Source organism: Tachysurus vachellii, chromosome 9, assembly GCF_030014155.1.
Source record: "Tachysurus vachellii isolate PV-2020 chromosome 9, HZAU_Pvac_v1, whole genome shotgun sequence".
In the NCBI taxonomy this organism is placed as follows: Eukaryota; Metazoa; Chordata; class Actinopteri; order Siluriformes; family Bagridae; genus Tachysurus; species Tachysurus vachellii.
Genome location: NC_083468.1, coordinates 7,419,265 through 7,438,265, shown reverse-complemented (window position 1 = coordinate 7,438,265; position 19,001 = coordinate 7,419,265). Strand labels below are relative to the sequence as shown.

The following is a 19,001-nucleotide window of genomic DNA, read 5'->3' as shown; positions in this document are numbered from 1 at the left end:
TGAATATTAAACAGTTGTCGCAAAATACCTCGATAGGTTAATCGATTATACCAGGATAATAGACAAATTACAAAAAAGAACAATATTAATTTTGACAAGATTACAAATACGCCGCTGCATAAGGAAAAAACATCCTTACACAGTTGGCTTTCAAACAACCACCTCTCAAAAATCGCTGTCACAGCACTGAATTAATGGAGCCTGCAGATTTTTTCCCAAAGACAAGACAAACAGGGCTTTGACGAAGGACACCTGAGAAGCGCACGCATAACTTGTGGCCTACGTTCTGGCCCAAGGCCGGGGGGTTTGGCGACGCTCCAGGTGACTGCGGAACTAGAGGCTGTTTGACCCTGCGCTGTCACTCAGTCTGGGAAAGAGCAGAGAAGAAAAGAAGAGGGAGGTGGAAGAGCAAAGCGGAAAAAGAGCAGCAAGACAGCAGCTCCTCTTTCACCAAGCATGAGAGACGAGGGTTTAATTGGCCATCGATCCATCAGGCGGACCGTCCTTTGGCATCCGTACCCGCTTAACGATTGACCATGACGTCAGCCTACACACACACACACATACTTTTGCAAGAACATCTTCCTCGACTCGTCCTTCTGAGTAGAAATATATTCCTTAGACCGACTTTCTTCAAAAATCTTATGAAGCTATATTTAATATCGAGATATCATTAGTCTGTCACATGAATAGAACGGGTTTAATCCAAACCTATTCGTGAAAAGCTTTAACCGAAATGTTTCATTCATTTACGCTGATAGTCAACATACAGGATCATGTGCCTGTGTCTCTAATACACACGTCACTCATTTCATTATGTTCATAATATACATTCATATACAGTTAAAGGTTCCTGACTGCACAAATCTGAGCACCCTGCATGATAAATCTAATATTTATTAACAGCTTGACCGCTAAACGATTAAGATTAAGACAGATTATATATGTCGTGTATAAAGGCAGGTTGCTAGCTGCATTCATGATTTCTGAGTGGGTTTTTTTTTGGGTCTGGATGTTCTGCTGGCTTCATGCTGTATTTCCTTTGAATACCAAATATTGTAAATGAAATACTAACACAATAAAAAGCAAAACAAAAACACGTTAAACTGAAATCCTGTCCGTTTGTAGCAGCCTCTCCTAAAAATAGAAAGCATGTATACAGGAATGAAAGATTAGGGTAAATATTCAAAAGTGACTCGTTTTTAAAAAATAAAAATAAAAATAAAAAAATAAAAAAATGCACTCAATCATGTGAATTCTTTTTTGTTTCTTTATTAGGATTAACAGGACAATCACAAAGTTACCAAATGAAGAGTACACACTGAAGCTGAGGGATCAAGCCCCACAGGACCCTCATCATCTCTCAGAGGTGCAGAATATGTGAAGAAAATCTTTATTTAGAACGTGTGTAGTGTTGTCTGGATCACTGTAGCTTTAAGATTGTGGTCAGCGAGAAACTCTGCACTTTTTTTTTTTTTTTTTGCAGGAACGCTGTTTAACCATGGTGGAGAAAGCGCTTACTTGGCCCGTGTTATTAAATAGTAATAGTGTTGTTTTTTTTTTTGAGTCACACAGAGGATAGAGAGAGAGAGAAGCAGAACTGGGCTCAGTGCTACTTTCTAACGTTTCTCGATGGGCCGAAAGAGATTCTGGAAAATCTTTCCCTGAAAACGGAGTTGTGATTTAGTTCCAAAGAAACTCTAATAACCCATTTTATTTCTTCAAAGCTGCACTTATTGCTGTGCCTCCACATGTGTGCCATAGAAATCTCAAGAGTCGACTAGAGGAGGGAATATGGGAAGATAAATATCAGTGCACTGCAGGGATCCCACTGGTCCGCTGTAAACGTCTGGTAAACACGCTGGCACCTGAGAGATGTTGGGAGACCTTCTGCTTACAGAGGCTCAGTCTCTCTCACATACACACACACACACACACACACACAAAACCAGCCTGAATAAACCTCTGCTACAGACACAAAGCTGAAACATCAGCCTGGCAGGTCACTTCTTACCCCTTTATGGTGTATAGAGTTTGTATACACAGACACACAGCTGGAATAACTCTAGTAATAGTATTTTTAAGCTCGTAGTTCTTCATTTTTGAGAATTTTGGTCACACAGATAAAAGTGAAACATCAGAGACCAAAGCGGACAACATTTCCTCGGTATTATCCATATGAATAACTAAGTACTGATGGAGAGGAAGGTGACGGAAGATAAGTGATGCAAGTTGGGGCAAGAGTATCGATGCGTACAATAATACACTGCTTACAAAACATGGACAACAGCTACTAATACACTTTGGGGATTAGGATTTTAAAATAATAATTAACAAAAAAAAAGAAGAAGAAGAGGGAAAAAAAAAAAAAACTCATGGAATGAAAGAAAGTGGGGAGTAGAGTTCAGCAGACTACACCAGAGCAGAAAGTACAACCACACAAGCGGAAACAGATCTGGAGAGAAAGAGGAGAATGATGAAGCACTGATGAGGCCTGAGAACAGAAGCACATGTTCACTGCTTATTGCTAAACAGACAGAATGAGCCTAAATCCTCCAGTAGTCAATCAGCGAGGGGTCTGGAATGCTTAAAAAGAGGAAGAAGAATGGGTGGGGCCCGATGGAAAGGGGCCCTTGTCTTTTAGCAGGTAAGTATGCATAATGAAGCGAAATGCATCTTTAGTATCAAAGTTTTCTACACTTATTTTCCTGTTTTCTCCACTGGAAATGATTTCTGAATAACCTCTTTTGTTTTCCGTTGTCAGCGTGAACACAGAAAAAGGGGAAGAGGAGGGGAAGGAAGGGAGGGAGGGAGGGAGGGAGAGAGATAAAGGGAACGCCTCTTCTGCACCTCCTCCAGTGAGGCTCCAGTTGCTCATCTCTCCTCCTCAGCCCCTCCCTCTCCTCCTGACTGAGCCGGAGGGGGCTGCCGTTAGCAGCGCGTCTCGTAGATGCCGCTGCGGCCGATGTAGCGAACCCATTTAATCACATCATGATCGCTGTAGTTCAGCTTCGGCTCGAACACCTTTAGGTAGCGCACCTTGAGTCCGGACGGGGCAAACGGCACCTGAGCGAGAGCAACCGGAGTTAATCAATAGATCTGTTGAAATATTAGGAGCTGAGGTTTAATAACAAAAGTACCAGCAAAGAAGTATGTGGAGATTTCTCGATTTTCTCACGGTGCACAGAATGTGCCAATAATGTATATTATTGCACATTAATCCCTTTCTCACTTGGTCACTGTATATAACTCCCAATGTCATTTTTTGGCTTTGATGTCTTAAGCATTACTGTTTAAACACGTAAGTAAATGCAGGGTGTCATGAACCCCCAACAGCGCATGCACTTATACGTACAGATATTTTCAAAAAACACCCTACTGTCAGTTTGTGCGTCTCATATCAAAAGTGTTCTGAAAACGCCCTCAAAGATGGAGATAAAACTGAAACACAGACTGGAAAAGCTTCGGTAATTTAAAACTCTGATGTAACAGCATGAACCTTTAGTTAACCTACTGACCTAATGGTTAAATGATTCCACTCTAAACGTTTTGTAGACGCCTTAAAAGATTTATTCAGAGTTGAATAATTTCGTATTTACAAGGACGTTACACTAACTAAACTGACCTCAAAGTTCATGGAGATGGGTGGACGAGCCCACTTCTTCTTGTCATTGGTGGGCAGCAGCTCGATCTCGGCACTGATCTGTGACTCCTTCATACCAGCCATCCTCTTGATCCTACACACACACACACACACACACACTTAAAGCAAACTGAAGAAATCTACCAAAACAAGGAAGTGTTTCATTGCCACAAACAAGCGGCGAGAAAGCTGCAGGCGCAACTCACTTCCACACGATGGCGTTTTCACTGGCCTTATACTTGGCTTTTCCCTTCATGCAGATCACTTGCACACCACTGGTGTTGAGCGGGGTGGGAATGCGCACCTAAGGTCACAGACATGGGCATAACATATCATCGGTGTGTTTAGGATTAAAAATGACAGAGAACGCATTGGCGACTGCTCACAATCAAGCACACTGAATCTTTATTGGTTCATCGTCTCAGTTACAGTGTGACAATATAATAATAACATTCTAATAATAAAATTATAAAATTAAATTAAATAAAATAATAAAATTCTATGTGACAATATAATAATAATAATTCTATGCTTTATTGGAATATATAAGAAAGCGTTTTCACCCAAAGTTTGCACGAGTCTAAACTATTAACTTCCCTTGATGGTAAGAAACATTCTAATGCAAATCTTGGACTAGATTAACAAAAAAAATGAGAAAACAACACTCACTCACCTCAATCTTCTGGGCCAGGAGTGATGGTTTGAAGTTGGACTTGATGACCACCTTCACCTCTAGCTTGGTGCGTCCCACTTCTCTTACAAGAGGAATGACACGGAACGGCAGGATGATGTCCTTAGTGGTACGGTATCTACGGCGAGGAAGCACAAGTGCAGACACGCGCTTAGAAAAGTGCGCACAATACAATTACATCCGCTGATACACGTGATCACAGACGTACCTCATGAGCTCGTACTCTCCGTCCGGCGGGATGAAGCTGATGCTGCGCTCTGAGTCAAACTTGCTGAGTCGGACACACTGATGGAAGGTGCAGTCGTCGATGGCTATAGACTGCTTCCCACTACTGCAGGGCATACACAGGAGACACACGCTCTGAATAGCAAACATTACTGCAAACAGATGATGTATTGCTGAAGACAAAGATGTATGTGTGTATTGGGAGAACGCTGGGAACGTTACAAAGCTATATATGCCATTAAGGCTAATATTAGAGACTTGGATATTAAATATCTGGTGAAGTATACAGAGTCTATGGACAGGGAAAAACTTGGGGTAGCTAGAATTTCAAAAGGACAAAACACATGAATTCAAGAGAAGGCAAAACAATTCTATCCCCTTGGTGGAATTAAGAGGCTCAAACCTGTTCCTGCATGACAATATACAAAGCTCCATAAACACAGGGTTTGCTACGGTTCGGACTTGAAAAACTCGACTGGTCTGCACGGAGCACTGACCTCCTTTGGGATGAAATAAAGCCCAGGCCTTCTTTTTATGTAATCTATTGGAAAGCCTTCAGAGAAGAGTCGAGTCTCTCACAGTAGTAAAAAAAAATAAAAAAAAGAGACCATCTCCACAATAATACCTATGGATTTTGATGATGATGATCAGCAAGCACATATCTGTGTGATAGTTCAAGCCATTTTTGGCCATACGGTGTATTTAGTTGTTATAAATGAACATGGGAAAGCATAGCCTACTAATGCTGTGTTTGGAAACAGAAATTGTCCTTACAGGTGGAAAGTGAAGGGATTTTTTTTACCACCATGCAGGAAATGAGTGTTACATGACATCAGTTCCATGACTACAGCAACACCACATTTTTTTTTAACTTTGTTGCACTAATATAATTACATTATTAATGTAACTCATGCGAATCATGCGACATTTGCTTTATAACTATAGCATGCTCTCTTTGAGAAGCAAGAAAAGTGACTTTAATAATAATAATAATAATAATAATAATAATAATAATACTACGACTGAGTAATCTGGACTTTATCTCTAGTGCTCTGTGGCGATGGCTTGTGTGGATAGTTTTCCAAAGGTGCAGAGATGATGTTTAAAATGTCCACAAATAAACCGCTAAAGATTTTCACTTTCATAACCGAAGCAGAACTAGGATTAAGGCTGATGGGATAAAAGCTAATATTTCTAATAACATTAAGTACAAACTTTATTCCACCTATTTTACATGCAGCACACAAAATACCCCAAATCTAGACTTTTAATCAAAATTTTATTTCGCATTCGATACTAGTCGTTAGGGCTGGGCGATATGGCCGAAAACTGTATCACGATATCGGTGTTTCATAACGGTCGATATCGATAATTATTGAACTTTATGACCCATTTAAAATAAGGACCAGGAGAAAAATATTACATTTAAACATTTTTATTTTAAACTTAACCTTCCTCTGATCATAATCCCCTCAGTTATTAAGAGAGAAATGTCAACAAGCAGGAAAACTCAAATAATTACAATGTAAACATAAGTCTAAAGTCACAATGAACACTTAACAATTATCTCTTAACAGTTAAGGTGCAAAATGAAAGAAAACGTAAGAAATGCTTAATAAAGTGTAATAAAATAGTGCAAAGTGTTAAATATAAACATAGAGAAACCTGAGAATTTAGTGCAAGTTTAGTTAGGAAGTTCACTAGCTGTTCAACTTCTGGTGAATAAAGTGTTTTAAAATATGTGCAGTGTTTTTTAAACATAAATAAAACTGAGGTAGACTGAGATACATCTTTAATATAAAAAACAAACCTGATACAGTACAGTAACATTGTTTGAAATATAAAACCTGCAGAAATATGAAAAAGTAACAAGTTATTCTTACTCTAATCATACTTGAAGTTGAACTATTCAAGTATATTTTTGTAGACTTATAATTAGGGCTGTAGCTATTGAATATTTTAGTAATCGAGTATTCTACCAAAAATTTCATCGATTAATTGAGTAATTTGATTAAATGTATTTTTAATTAAAAGAGCAATATTAAATATACAAGAGAAAATAAGACGGGTCTTAAAACGAATAACTAATTGGTTTCCTTTTTTAGAAAAATGAACTTTTTTTTTAAATGCATATTATGCAATGCATACAACAATATTTTCTATCAAAAATAAACATTTAGATATTACCCATTGTTTCTCTGTCTGTACTTGTACTGTGAACAATGACAAAGTTGACTGAGAAGAATTAAGTACATTTAAGTGTCAAACATTCTGGGTTTTAAATGAACCCTTTTATGAGATGCAAAAACAAAAAAATTAATTATAAAAGTATCAAAACTAAGGCATACATTAAAATAAATAGTAATAATAATACAAAAATACTGCCGTTTAGTCATGCAACTTAACTTTCAGAACTAAAAGATTCTAAATCTACAGTTCAGGCATAACAAACCTTTACTGCCTAATTTGGAATGCTTTGTGGTGACCTAGACCTAGAGGCCATGTATGGTTTCACACCGAGTGCTTTAAGCATATATATATATATATATATATATATATATATATATATATATATATATATATATATATATATATATATATATATATATACACATTAATCAGAATATAAAAGTCTCTCTCTCTCAACGTGTGTGTGCTTTAAAAGTCTTTAAAGGAGCATGTGATTGCAACGAAGAAAGGTAAACATATCAACATGCTCAGAACTGAGGCTTGCCCTGCGCTTTGAAGCAATGTTCCTGCTGCTGAAAACAGACGCACTGATAGGGTCACAAAACTTTTGGGTTTTCTCCTGTTTGTTTCTTCTCTTTGCTCATTGCCATTGTTATCGTGCCCTTCCATTTTGCAGCCAGCACGCGCCCTCAAATCAAAAGACCGATAACTCCTCGCGTCTCCTTCCGCTTTTACGTAAGCGCGTTGTCACACACACACGCGCGCACACAAAATAATTGCACAAGAACATGACGTGAGCTTTAAAATGAATTAAAAGAGGCTTCGAGGCAGAGGAATTGTAATTATTAGGAATGATTAGGAACGATTAGGAATCGTTTCAGCCCTAGTTATAATATCCAAAAAACTGCCGTACCGGCGAGCTGACTTTTCCTCTTTTATTTACAATTTCCTCGCTCGCTGCGGCTCATTTTCTGCTCATCAGTCGCCGGTTACTGAAGAGGAATCCAGCACGAGACCAAACGATACTGTTACATGATTGGCTGTTAGAGAGTTACTCCCCAAGTTGCTAGGTTACCAGAGAGCAAGTGGCTTTGTTAATGCAACCAAACTTGTTTCGCAACCTCTGTTTTCTTCCGACGAAGAATAAAAAATATCGAACGTCTTATCGAGCACATTTTTTATCGCTATCGATCACGTGTTTATCGCGATACATATCGTTATCGTTTTATCGCCCAGCCCTACTAGTCGTGTTTTTTTCTTTCTGATGTGGAGCGTCGTTTCTGTGCCTTTTGTTTGTCCAGCCTTATAAAACCAGTACAAATCCCTGTACTTGCAGATTATGATGAATGTATATTTACCCTGATCATACTGTGACGGGTTGAATTTGAATGCTTCTACAGGCTGAAATCCTGTGCTGATATCAAGCAAAGCTATTAGTGTGCATTCAATATTTCTCTATATGGAGTCGGTCAAAACAAACACACTGCGCCACTGAGAGGTTAACTGCATTGTGGGGAAAAAAATAAAACATATTACAGCCCCATCTCTCCTGATTAGACGTTCATTAATGTTACCAACATTTTACAGCTATGAATGAAGCAGAAGTTATGTTCCTCTTTAGGAGAACTGGGATGACAAACACACCTGAGACTAGAAGCTATTAGAGGGAAATTTGTAGGTGGGTGACTGGGTGAGGAGTGAGAGTACACTACCTGCCTCCCAACTCACTGCAGTCCAGCAGAGAAAAGGGGGAAAAAAAGGTGCAAATTACAAAATAAAAAAAACCAAAAACAAAAAAACGAACATGAAAACAAATGACAAACCTCACTTACAGGAACAACAAAAGACCAAGATGCAATTACAGAGCTCACATTAAACAAACAAGACAAAATCAAACCTTTTTACAGTCAGTATAGTCCAAATGTCTGAGTCTTTGTGTTTAAAACCTAATACAAAGCATTTCTATTGAAAAAAAATTTATTCTGATAATATATCATTCATATCCCTCTGATATATATCGTATCCCTGTTACTGATAATACTCATCCCTCTGAGCAACACTGACTATACACTTAATTATACTGTTAACCAGAGGAGGTTACGTTCTTTTAGCTGCCGAGCCATATTTTTACAAGCACGATCAGTGATGGACATCACTTTACACTGAAGAAGAACTACCTTGGCATCATTGTTTGGATTTGGAAGGAAACCCAAACTTATCAGGAGATCAGGAGAGTGAGGAGTTTGAGAGGTTAATTAATTCATTAATTAATTTTTATTTACAGCATTTAGCAGATGCCCTTATCCAGAGCGACTTACTGTACATTTTTATACAACTAAGCAATTGAGGGTTAAGGGCCTTGCTCAGGGACCCAGCAGTGGCAACATGGGAATCGAACTCACAACCTTTTGATTGGTAGTCCAGCACCATAACCACTAGGCTACCACATCCCCCTTTAATGATATTACCAGCTCTGTAATAAGAAACTGTAGTAACTACGAATACTCAGCTGGACGGTGGCTTTCTGATTGACTACAAGATTCATCTCTAAAACAAGCGCGCACACTTTTTTCAGCACGTTATACATACTGTATAATCCTCAATAAACCTTACAGGAAGTCGTGGCATTGTAATACGTGACAGACTCAGACTGTAGGACTGAACTGTATGGTTATTTTATGTATAGTTCTTCATTTCATGTTCAAGAAGGACAAAAAAAACAAAAAAAAAAACATTTAAATTAGTTTACAGCCATCGAGTTTAGTTTCTCACCTCTTGCCTGCATCGTCAGTAGTGCCCCCTTTGCCCTGCTTGTCGATGACGATCTTGTCGTTCATGCCAAACTTGCACTCAGGCATTCCACTCAGGTAGCTCTTCATAACCACACGGCCAGAGACATGAGCGCTCAGCACCTGACCTACATGCAAACGCGTACATTACTAGCCGTGTCATGGGTACACAGGGCTCTATATACGCTAATCATTAAACGCGCCAAGCACGGCGTACACCGATTACAGACACGAGAAGCGCTCCTAAAGCCTGGTGTGCAAGCTCAGCAACGGAATTGAGTGTTACCTTGCGGTGACATGAGCAGGTTCACACTCTCCAGAACATCCAGAAAGAGCTCGTTGCGACGGTACTTAATGCCCTCACGTCTCCAACCGATCTGCCCAGTCACCTGACTGGTGATCTGAGACTGCTCTTCTTTAGTCTGGAGGCAAATACAGACAGAAATGAAGTCAAATTGACTGTGTGACAAAAAGATTTAGAGAACACCTTTTTGAAAGTGTTAATTATCATCAGACTGAGAAACGATAACAGCTGTGCTTACATGATGCTGGAAGGCACATGGAACAGGGCACATGGAGAAGTAAACACAAGAGAAAAACCTAATGAGTTTATTTGCAGTGAAGTAAGAATCTTTGAGCTTGTTTAAAGTAAAACTAACTATGTGAACTAACCTGGCTCTTGATGCCCTGTTGAGTGATGAAGGTCTTCAGTGCACCGGTCTCAGAGTTCTGTGGGTAACCAAAGTCCAGGATCTCTACAGTAAGTGGAAAGAAGAACCAAGAAGACGGCACAAATTACATGATAATAAAAATAGGAGTTCTTAAACCTTTCTTTCGTTTTAAATAATACTTGAGCTTTCCATTTTAATACCTTTATCTTCAGTTTATTTATAACATTTTTTGCCCGTCTGTGTTTTTGTTGTCTGGTAACTTCTGGCTATCTGGGCCTTCTGCGAAACAACCCCTGCCTGAAAAGTGCTCTTTGTTTATCCATTATTATATAAAATGGCATAATAGTGCCAGTAAATATCAAGTCAACAGCACTTACATTGAGGCTGCCTGAGTACACCAGGATTTTTGGCATTGTCTGTACTTCTGGACATAAAGACAATCCCATTTGGATAGCAGCACAAAGACAGCTGCCTATTTTGGACAAAATTCAAGAAGCAATGGAAGTGACCTGCTCTTAGAGGGCGACCCCATTACTCTGATTGCCAGAGAAGCTTTCTATAGGATGAAAAAAATAAACTGTCTTTGACATAATACCATGATAACGTTTTGTTAACCTTGTCAAAAAAATTTGCAAATCTCATCTCAACCACTTAGGTAATATTGCTGCAGGATCCCAGGACGTGTGGAGACGCTGCTCTGTCTGCGCGGTATTTTCTTTAGGTTTTGATTTTCTTATATCCGAGTCATAAAAATCAAAACCTAAAAAAACTACAGCACAACAGGAACTCCGGCTGGTACTTGTGGGAATAAACGAGCATCTGTAATAATGGGGAACAAGGCAAAAACATTCTAGAAAATAAATCAGGCAAAAAAGAAAATCATCAAATGACTGGTTATATTACACAGGTGTGTTTTCAAACAAATACCATCTGCTATAGAAACATTGTTAAATACCTGCCAAACCCAAAGAGGAATAACGGGTCGTCTACACAGAGCGCCAACTAACGGGTCGTCTACACAGAGCGCCAACTAACGGGTCGTCTACACAGAGCGCCAACTAACGGGTCGTCTACACAGAGCGCCAACTAACGGGTCGTCTACACAGAGCGCCAACTAACGGGTCGTCTACACAGAGCGCCAACTAACGGGTCGTCTACACAGAGCGCCAACTAACGGGTCGTCTACACAGAGCGCCAACTAACGGGTCGTCTACACAGAGCGCCAACTAACGGGTCGTCTACACAGAGCGCCAACTAACGGGTCGTCTACACAGAGCGCCAACTAACGGGTCGTCTACACGGAGCGCCAACTAACGGGTCGTCTACACGGAGCGCCAACTAACGGGTCGTCTACACGGAGCGCCAACTAACGGGTCGTCTACACAGAGCGCCAACTAACGGGTCGTCTACACAGAGCGCCAACTAACGGGTCGTCTACACAGAGCGCTAACTAACGGATCGTCTACACAGAGCGCCAACTAACGGGTCGTCTACACAGAGTGCTAACTAACGGGTCGTTACAGTACAGTACAGTTTAACTACCAGGAGCTTGGGATAAACAAGCCTGATTTAAAAAGCTTCTCACTCTCCTGCACACGTTCAAATTATTTTTGCTATTAAAATTATTGGTAAAACATTAGATATCACATTTCATTTTATTCCCATTTTCTCTCTTTTTTTTTTGCCCCAAAAAAATTACATTTTTCTTTCTTTTCTACTGAAGATTTTCAGAGACATCTTTAAGAAATATACTTAACTAACATGAGACTAACATGGTTAACTTTAGTTAAGTGTATGACTTACTACAACAGCTTTTTTATTTTACATTAACAAAACCTTCTCAATTTCACGGCAGCTGGATGCAAAGTCACCGTTTTTACATTTACGCCATTTTGGCAGATGCCCTCGTCCAGAGCGACTTACATTTTATACAACAAAGTAATTGAGGGTTAAGGGCCTTGCTGGAGGGCCCAGCAGTGAACGCTTGCTGGACCTGGGATTCGAATTCATGACCTGCCAATCAGCAGTCCAACACCTTAACCACAAGGCTACCACATGCACATATCTTTTACAAAGGCAGGGTTTCCAGTAGGTCAATTAATATCAGAGAGCTCAAAATTGTCAACTGTTCCAGATTCAGTGGTGAAGTCTGTGGCTGTAATGTTGTTCATGCATGTTTACACAATTCATTGCCATGGTCATTGAGAACTGGTGAAAATGTGGAAGAAGTGCGTCAGCTTACCATCCAACAGCTCGTAGATCAACACAAAGTTGTTTTTGATGTTCTCCTCACTGATCTTGCCGAAGTAGGCGGTCATGACGTCGCACATCTTGTAGAGGAACTCGAACACCATGGCGGCGTTGACATTTTGCTTGGTGACAGCAGCCAGCCAGATGTTGGAGCGCTTGACATGGAAGAAGCTGGTCCGTGCAATGTTAGTGACTGGCGAGCGGACCTGCTGGCGTGCGTGGATCACGTTAACCCGGAACGCATCCACCGCGTTCCTCCTATAAGAAACATACACAAGCAGAAAATGGCATTGTGACATTGTATATAGAAGAACGCGCCAAACTCCTGGACTGCCTTCAGAACAACGAAACAAACAGAAAGGAAGAGTGATGTGTGTTCAATGTGATGTGTTGTGTACAACTCAATATACAAAAGACACATTTAAATCTTTTAATGATATATTCTTAGTAATTGATGATAAATGGTAAGTTTCACACCTTTCTTTAAACCGTTGCTTTGAGACATGAGCATTTAAACCTAAACCTAACTATTGGCAATTTGAGTCTGAATCACGCTGTTGAAGAAAGGCAAAAGGTAACGTTTTCCCAAAGATATTCGCTGCGTCTATCTGAACGGCTCCTTATGCGATATCACGGCGATATAAAAGCACAAGCTGACCGATTCTGTCTCCAGTTTAAAGCAGCAGATCCGTACAGCAGAGTCATACATTCTTGTTAGATTTTACAACCATACAATCAGCACACATTTTACAAATGAACATGTTTATTGTACATGCTGTCTATTAGAACACACAAAGCAAACCTAAAATAAAAAACATCTTTTAAGTTAGTCGAATCATTCATTTTTTTCATAATTGAAGAACATGCAGATATTTCACAAACTATTGATTAGCCGTATTATTTCCCACCCGATGCTTGATGTAATATTCATTCATTCATTCATCTTCTACCGCTTATCCGAACTACCTCGGGTCACAGGGAGCCTGTGCCTATCTCAGGCGTCATTGGGCATCAAGGCAGGATACACCCTGGACGGAGTGCCAACCCATCACAGGGCACACACACACACGCTCTCATTCACTCACGCAATCACACACTACGGACAATTTTCCAGAGATGCCAATCAACCTACCATGCATGTCTTTGGACCGGGGGAGGAAACCGGAGTACCCAGAGGAAACCCCCGAGGCACGGGGAGAACATGCAAACTCCACACACACAAGGTGGAGGCGGGAATCGAACCCCGACCCTGGAGGTGTGAGGCGAACGTGCTAACCACTAAGCCACCGTGCCCCCTTGATGTAATATGACAAACTCAATTTAAAGCAGCAATAATAGTCTTACCATCATCTAAAGACTTCACTCTCTACTCCCATCATCCACTAGTGAGCAACGCTGATTGGCAGGAAGTGTGTGTGTGTGTGTCAGTACTGGTGTAAAAGGCAGCTCGCTCCCTCATTGGAGCAGTAGGACACAGAGCAGCATTGATGGCCTTTTGATGGACGGTTCCTAATTCAAGCTTGCACAGACTTTGCCGAACATCAGCGCGTCCGAAATCCTTGGATGCCTAATACTTGATGTGACGAACTGTGACTAAACATCTTCCACAGAACGTTCGACACCTCGTACGCAAAAGCCCAGACTGGTGCAACACGCTTCAATATGGCAGATTTCATTTGTCTTCTAATTACGATTAGTTAAATTTGAAGTCTTTTATAGATTCTTATATAATCAAGTATATGCACTTCAGTCATATGGACTTCAGCGGTTAACGTGTAAAGAAAATCATCCAAACATCTTATATTATTGGTTTAACAAATAACCGTCGCACACCTCCTTCGTTCTGCCTGAGGTAGAGATTCGGTCCCTTAACACTCCCATCTTCCCCTGTATGAAGTGAGGGTTTTCATGGTCACTCCGCTGTTACACTTTGTCTACAGTGCATTATTAAATACTCAGACACGGACGCACAAGCTCTCCTGTGGTCTGAGAAAGCCGACAGCGATGTCTAGAGCCCGCTGTTGCCATAGCAACCCCTCCTTGCACAGCATCTGGGACTTTCTGAACATCTTTTAAGCCCTGTTCGGATGGGATTAGTTTTACGTGGGGACGTGGAGTAATGCAATTTTACCTCAGGACGTCTGTAATATAAATTGGCCAATTCGCAAGACATCTCAGTAAAACTAGCAGAAGCAGGAGGGGTAACTCGCTTTACGCACCACAGTAACCTCCTTGTCGTCATGTGCGTATGACGTTGCTTCCTGTTATCACGTGCGCAAACAGACAACATGGCGACATGACAGCACAGACTTTTAAACAGGAAATGACGGAATTTTACCGTACATATTTACAGCGGGTCTATTTGGACGGGATTAGTATTACCTGAGGTCATTTTTCCTTGACCTTTTTACAGAAGATAAAAGTCTCGTAATCTTTACTGACATTGTCCGTAATGATTCCCGAGATGGCACATTCGGACGGGACTAAAATCACCGAGAAGCTCTGGTGATAATTACTTTACCCCCACGTCCCCACGTAAAACTAATCCCGTCCGAATAGGGCTTTAGATTACATTCCTTACTTAACCTTTTACCGTGGTTCATATAATTTATTATGCTACCTAAACAAATCGCCTTTAAATTTGAAAAATCATAAAAACAAAACCCCTAACCTTGAAATTGTTGATCTCAAAGTAGGGCCAATGATTTTTAGACTTGGTTACAGTGGTGGAAATCGTTATTGTTTCCTGTCCATTATCAAAGTTCACCGAGTTATAGTTAACAGTCTACATGAAAAAAACAAGCAGGCTTAGAAAAATATTAACGGCATCTAAAGGGAAATAAAAATGCTCTGTGTGGAAATTTTAGCAAATAATGAGCTGTGTGATTCCCAAACATTTCTCAGAGTTAAAGGAGTCTCTGGTTGTGGTCCTGACACTAAATAAGTCTCAACAATACATGATCATGATGGACAGCAGAGAGATAAGTGGGCAAAGACAGAAAGAGTCCCCACTATCAGGCAGGACGTGGCAGAACAGTTCCTTAATTACACACGCATCTACACACACACCTACACTAGGATAGCAATATCTTTACTTACTGACTGTTTTCACCTGCAATGCAGCATTAAAAAAATGCTTTGACAGAAAACAAAAGGTATTCTAACAGCCGATGATGAAGAACAATATCCAAATTATGAGGAAGAAACATATCATGAACACATATGAAACAGGCAGACTTAAAGCTTGCTGCTGTCATGCTTCGCTTGCTGTGACGATCTCAACCCGGGAAGATTTCGCCCGGTACTCAGAGCACTGATCTTTGGATAGACGCTGAGGATAGAATGGAAATTAAAGCGACACTTACTGAATGGGGGGAAAAAAAAAAAATCTCCCTTCACCCAAGCTCACTTTACCCAAAAGCCGACAGTCTGCCTCATCATAAAGCTCATGTTAAGGAAGCAGGCGGTTCGGGTCTCACCCTATGTCATCGCGGTAGACGCGTGAGATCAGCACCTCGCCCTTGTGGTTGTAGATGAAAAGTCCTCCGATCATGGTGGCACTTTCTCTCAGTGTTCACATGCCATGGTGAGAAATCTGGAAAAAAACAAATGAAAGAAAACCATGAAAAAATAAATAAACACAGAAGACAAGCCAATGCACAAAAACTGGACCACAACTGTGATCAGGCGGTTAATTCCGCAAGCTTATTTGCATGTGTGATATATAACAGTCAGCAGCAAAACACTGCAGAGGTTGTATACCTGCATAGAGTATTAATGCAAATACTGAAGCAGGACTTCTTTTTTTTATATTGACCTTGATTATAGTTATGGAAAGCCTGTATCATTATGTTTCCACTCATAATTTCCTCTGAAGCTAATGACATGGATCAAAAGAACATTTAATTAAAAGAAATGTATTGAAAAAACAAAGTACCAACGATTAACAAAGTTATCACCTCACAAAAGTGCTCCTTCACAACCATTAGTCCTAAATTGTCCAACCTAGGGCTGGGCGATATGGCTGAAAACTGTATCACGATATCAGTGTTTCATAACGGTCGATATCGATAATTATTGCTATTTTTTATGACCCATTTAAAATAAAGGACCAGGAGAAAAATATATTACATTTAAACATTTTTATTTTAAACTTAACCTTCCTCTGATCATAAACCCCTCAGTTATTAAGAGAGAAATGTCAACAACCAGGAAAACTCAAATAATTACAATGTAAACATAAGTCTAAAGTCACAATGAACACTTAACAATTATCTCTTAACAGTTAAGGTGCAAAATTAAAGAAAATGTAAGAAATGCTTAATAAAGTGTAATAAAATAACGGGGACGACGGTCTTGCATAATTTGCAGGCGACATTGGTCTGACTACGGTCAGACTTATCCAAAAAATTGCCATACTGGCACGCTGACTTTTCCTCTTTTATTTACAATTTCCTCGCTCGCTGCGGCTCATTTTCTGCTCATCAGTCACCGGTTACTGAAGAGGAATCCAGCAGACCAGCACGAGACAACGATATGGCGCAACCAAACATGATACTGTTACATGATTGGCTGTTAGCGCGTCACTCCCTACATTGCTAGATTACCAGAGTTAATGCAACCAAACCTCTGTTTTCTTCCGACGAAAAATAAAAAAAATCTCAAACGTTTTATCGAACGCATTTTTTATTGATATCAATCACGTGTCTATCGCGATACATATCGTTATCGTTTTTAATCGCCCAGCCCTATTCCAACTATTAGTCCAAAATTGATTGTGTAGTCCACCAGATAACTTCTGACCCGTTGAGGCATCGACTCAAAGCACAAAAACTCTGTTGGTGTGCTGTTGCATCTGTCACCAAGATACTAGCAGCAGATCCTGTCCTGTACAAGTCCTGTACGTTTTGAGTTGGTGCTTCCAGGGATCAGAACTGTTTGTTCTGCACATCCCACATGTTCGATCACAAGGAAATCTGGAGAATTTGGAAGCCACTGCCTTTATCCTGAAGAAAGAGGCCACTGCCATCAGAGACTCCGCTTTCCCTGAAGAGTTTTTAAGATGGATCACCACCTACGTAAACGACAGGACCAAAGGACAGAGGATCACGCTGCCTCCGACTGCTTAACCTCTTCCCATAATACATCCAGGTGCCAGTTCACCCAAGGAAGCATAAGGCACGAACCCGGCTGTTCAGACAAATTGTAAAAGAAAACAGACCAGACCACCTTCTTCCATTACTCCATGGTCCAGATATCATGCTAACATTTCCACTGCAAGTGCTTTCAGGTAGTAGAACGTGCACGTGTGGGTTCAATCACCTTTCTATCATGGCCAGCATTCTTTCCCCTATGTGCAATAATAAGCTTTGTGTGTCCATGAGCCTGCATCTTGTTCACTGGTTGTGCTTCCAGGGCCCACTTTTGGTAGGTACCAACCACCGCATAATAAGGCTTGCACTTTTGGGAAAAGTCAAGTGTTAGCGAACAGCAAATGCCATGCAATGTGTTTTTGATAGAAAAAAACACAAATTGCCAATATTTTCGAAATACCATCCCCCTCAAAAAAAAAAAAAAACGACTAGCACATCACCACCCATTCAGTGTTGTTTTAACGGCTGTAAAACGCTGCCCATTTTATTCAGTAAAAGTCCTGAAGTCTGCTAGACTATTTCCACCTTTGTCCTGTGATAAAAACACCTTCATGAATTGAACCTGTGACCTCGTGACAGCGGAAAACACAGTGTACATCTGAACTCAAACCCTGATGCTGTTTGCTAGAAAATCTAATCAACCAACCTGATCGTGATCAAGCGTGGCTCTCTTTATTTACACTATTAGTAAATAAAAATGATTAATAATACACAAACACGTGAGGTTGTATGCTTGCCGCTGCTCCGCTTGTCTGTCTCTGTTGATTTATCTGCTGCCTTGTTGGGTTGGTTAGTCAGCAGGTGAGTTCAAAGATCAGTTGTTGTGGAGATGTAAGAAGGTTTTACTCCCTAAAATACTTCCACACGCTGTGTTTTTGGATTATGTGCAGTCGTCATTATCTGCTCAAAGCAGCTCGGCTGCCTGCTGTTTTCTTCCATTTCCGTATCATTAGCTTAATTTACTGATAGGCCAAGAAGGCATTCGACATGTTAAGGGCACCTACTACTGGATCAACAACATAATTAAAAGCAGTCTATTTTGTTTAGGCTGCGCATTAACCTTTGTATGGGCAAATGATGAATATGAACGTTTCATGTCATGTTCAAACTGTTGTTTGAATATTGGTTAAAAAGTGAAACGCACCACAAGACCTGCTGTTTGAGACCCTCTGCTCCAGTCGTCTAGCCATCACAATTTGCTGCTTGTTAAAGATGCTCAGGTCCCAAGTGGTTTTAATGTCATGGCTGATTGCTATGTTTGTGCGCACGCGTGTGTATGTATACATACATTATGTGTGTGTGGTGAAATGGACGAGGCTTCAACTCAAAACCTAGATTTCACAACAAAAACAAAAACAGTTTTCTTTTTTTAATGAGCTTTAACTCACC

At 40.4% G+C, this 19,001-nt stretch overlaps 1 protein-coding gene across 1 annotated transcript in view; it reads right to left on the bottom strand.

Moving 5' to 3' along the window:
* Positions 1 to 1,256: 1,256 nt before the first annotated feature.
* ap2m1b (adaptor related protein complex 2 subunit mu 1b) overlaps positions 1,257 to 19,001 on the bottom strand; it is a 20,999-nt gene continuing 3,254 nt past the window's right edge. The window contains exons 2-12 of the mRNA XM_060877534.1: positions 15,939 to 16,054; positions 12,452 to 12,717; positions 10,211 to 10,293; positions 10,081 to 10,086; positions 9,825 to 9,960; positions 9,522 to 9,666; positions 4,543 to 4,665; positions 4,317 to 4,452; positions 3,850 to 3,947; positions 3,626 to 3,737; positions 1,257 to 3,066 (exon numbers count right to left, since the gene is read on the bottom strand). Coding sequence (XP_060733517.1) covers positions 2,932 to 3,066; positions 3,626 to 3,737; positions 3,850 to 3,947; positions 4,317 to 4,452; positions 4,543 to 4,665; positions 9,522 to 9,666; positions 9,825 to 9,960; positions 10,081 to 10,086; positions 10,211 to 10,293; positions 12,452 to 12,717; positions 15,939 to 16,012 — 1,314 coding nt within the window. The 5' untranslated portion in view covers positions 16,013 to 16,054 and the 3' untranslated portion in view covers positions 1,257 to 2,931. The remainder of the gene's footprint in view (positions 3,067 to 3,625; positions 3,738 to 3,849; positions 3,948 to 4,316; positions 4,453 to 4,542; positions 4,666 to 9,521; positions 9,667 to 9,824; positions 9,961 to 10,080; positions 10,087 to 10,210; positions 10,294 to 12,451; positions 12,718 to 15,938; positions 16,055 to 19,001) is intronic.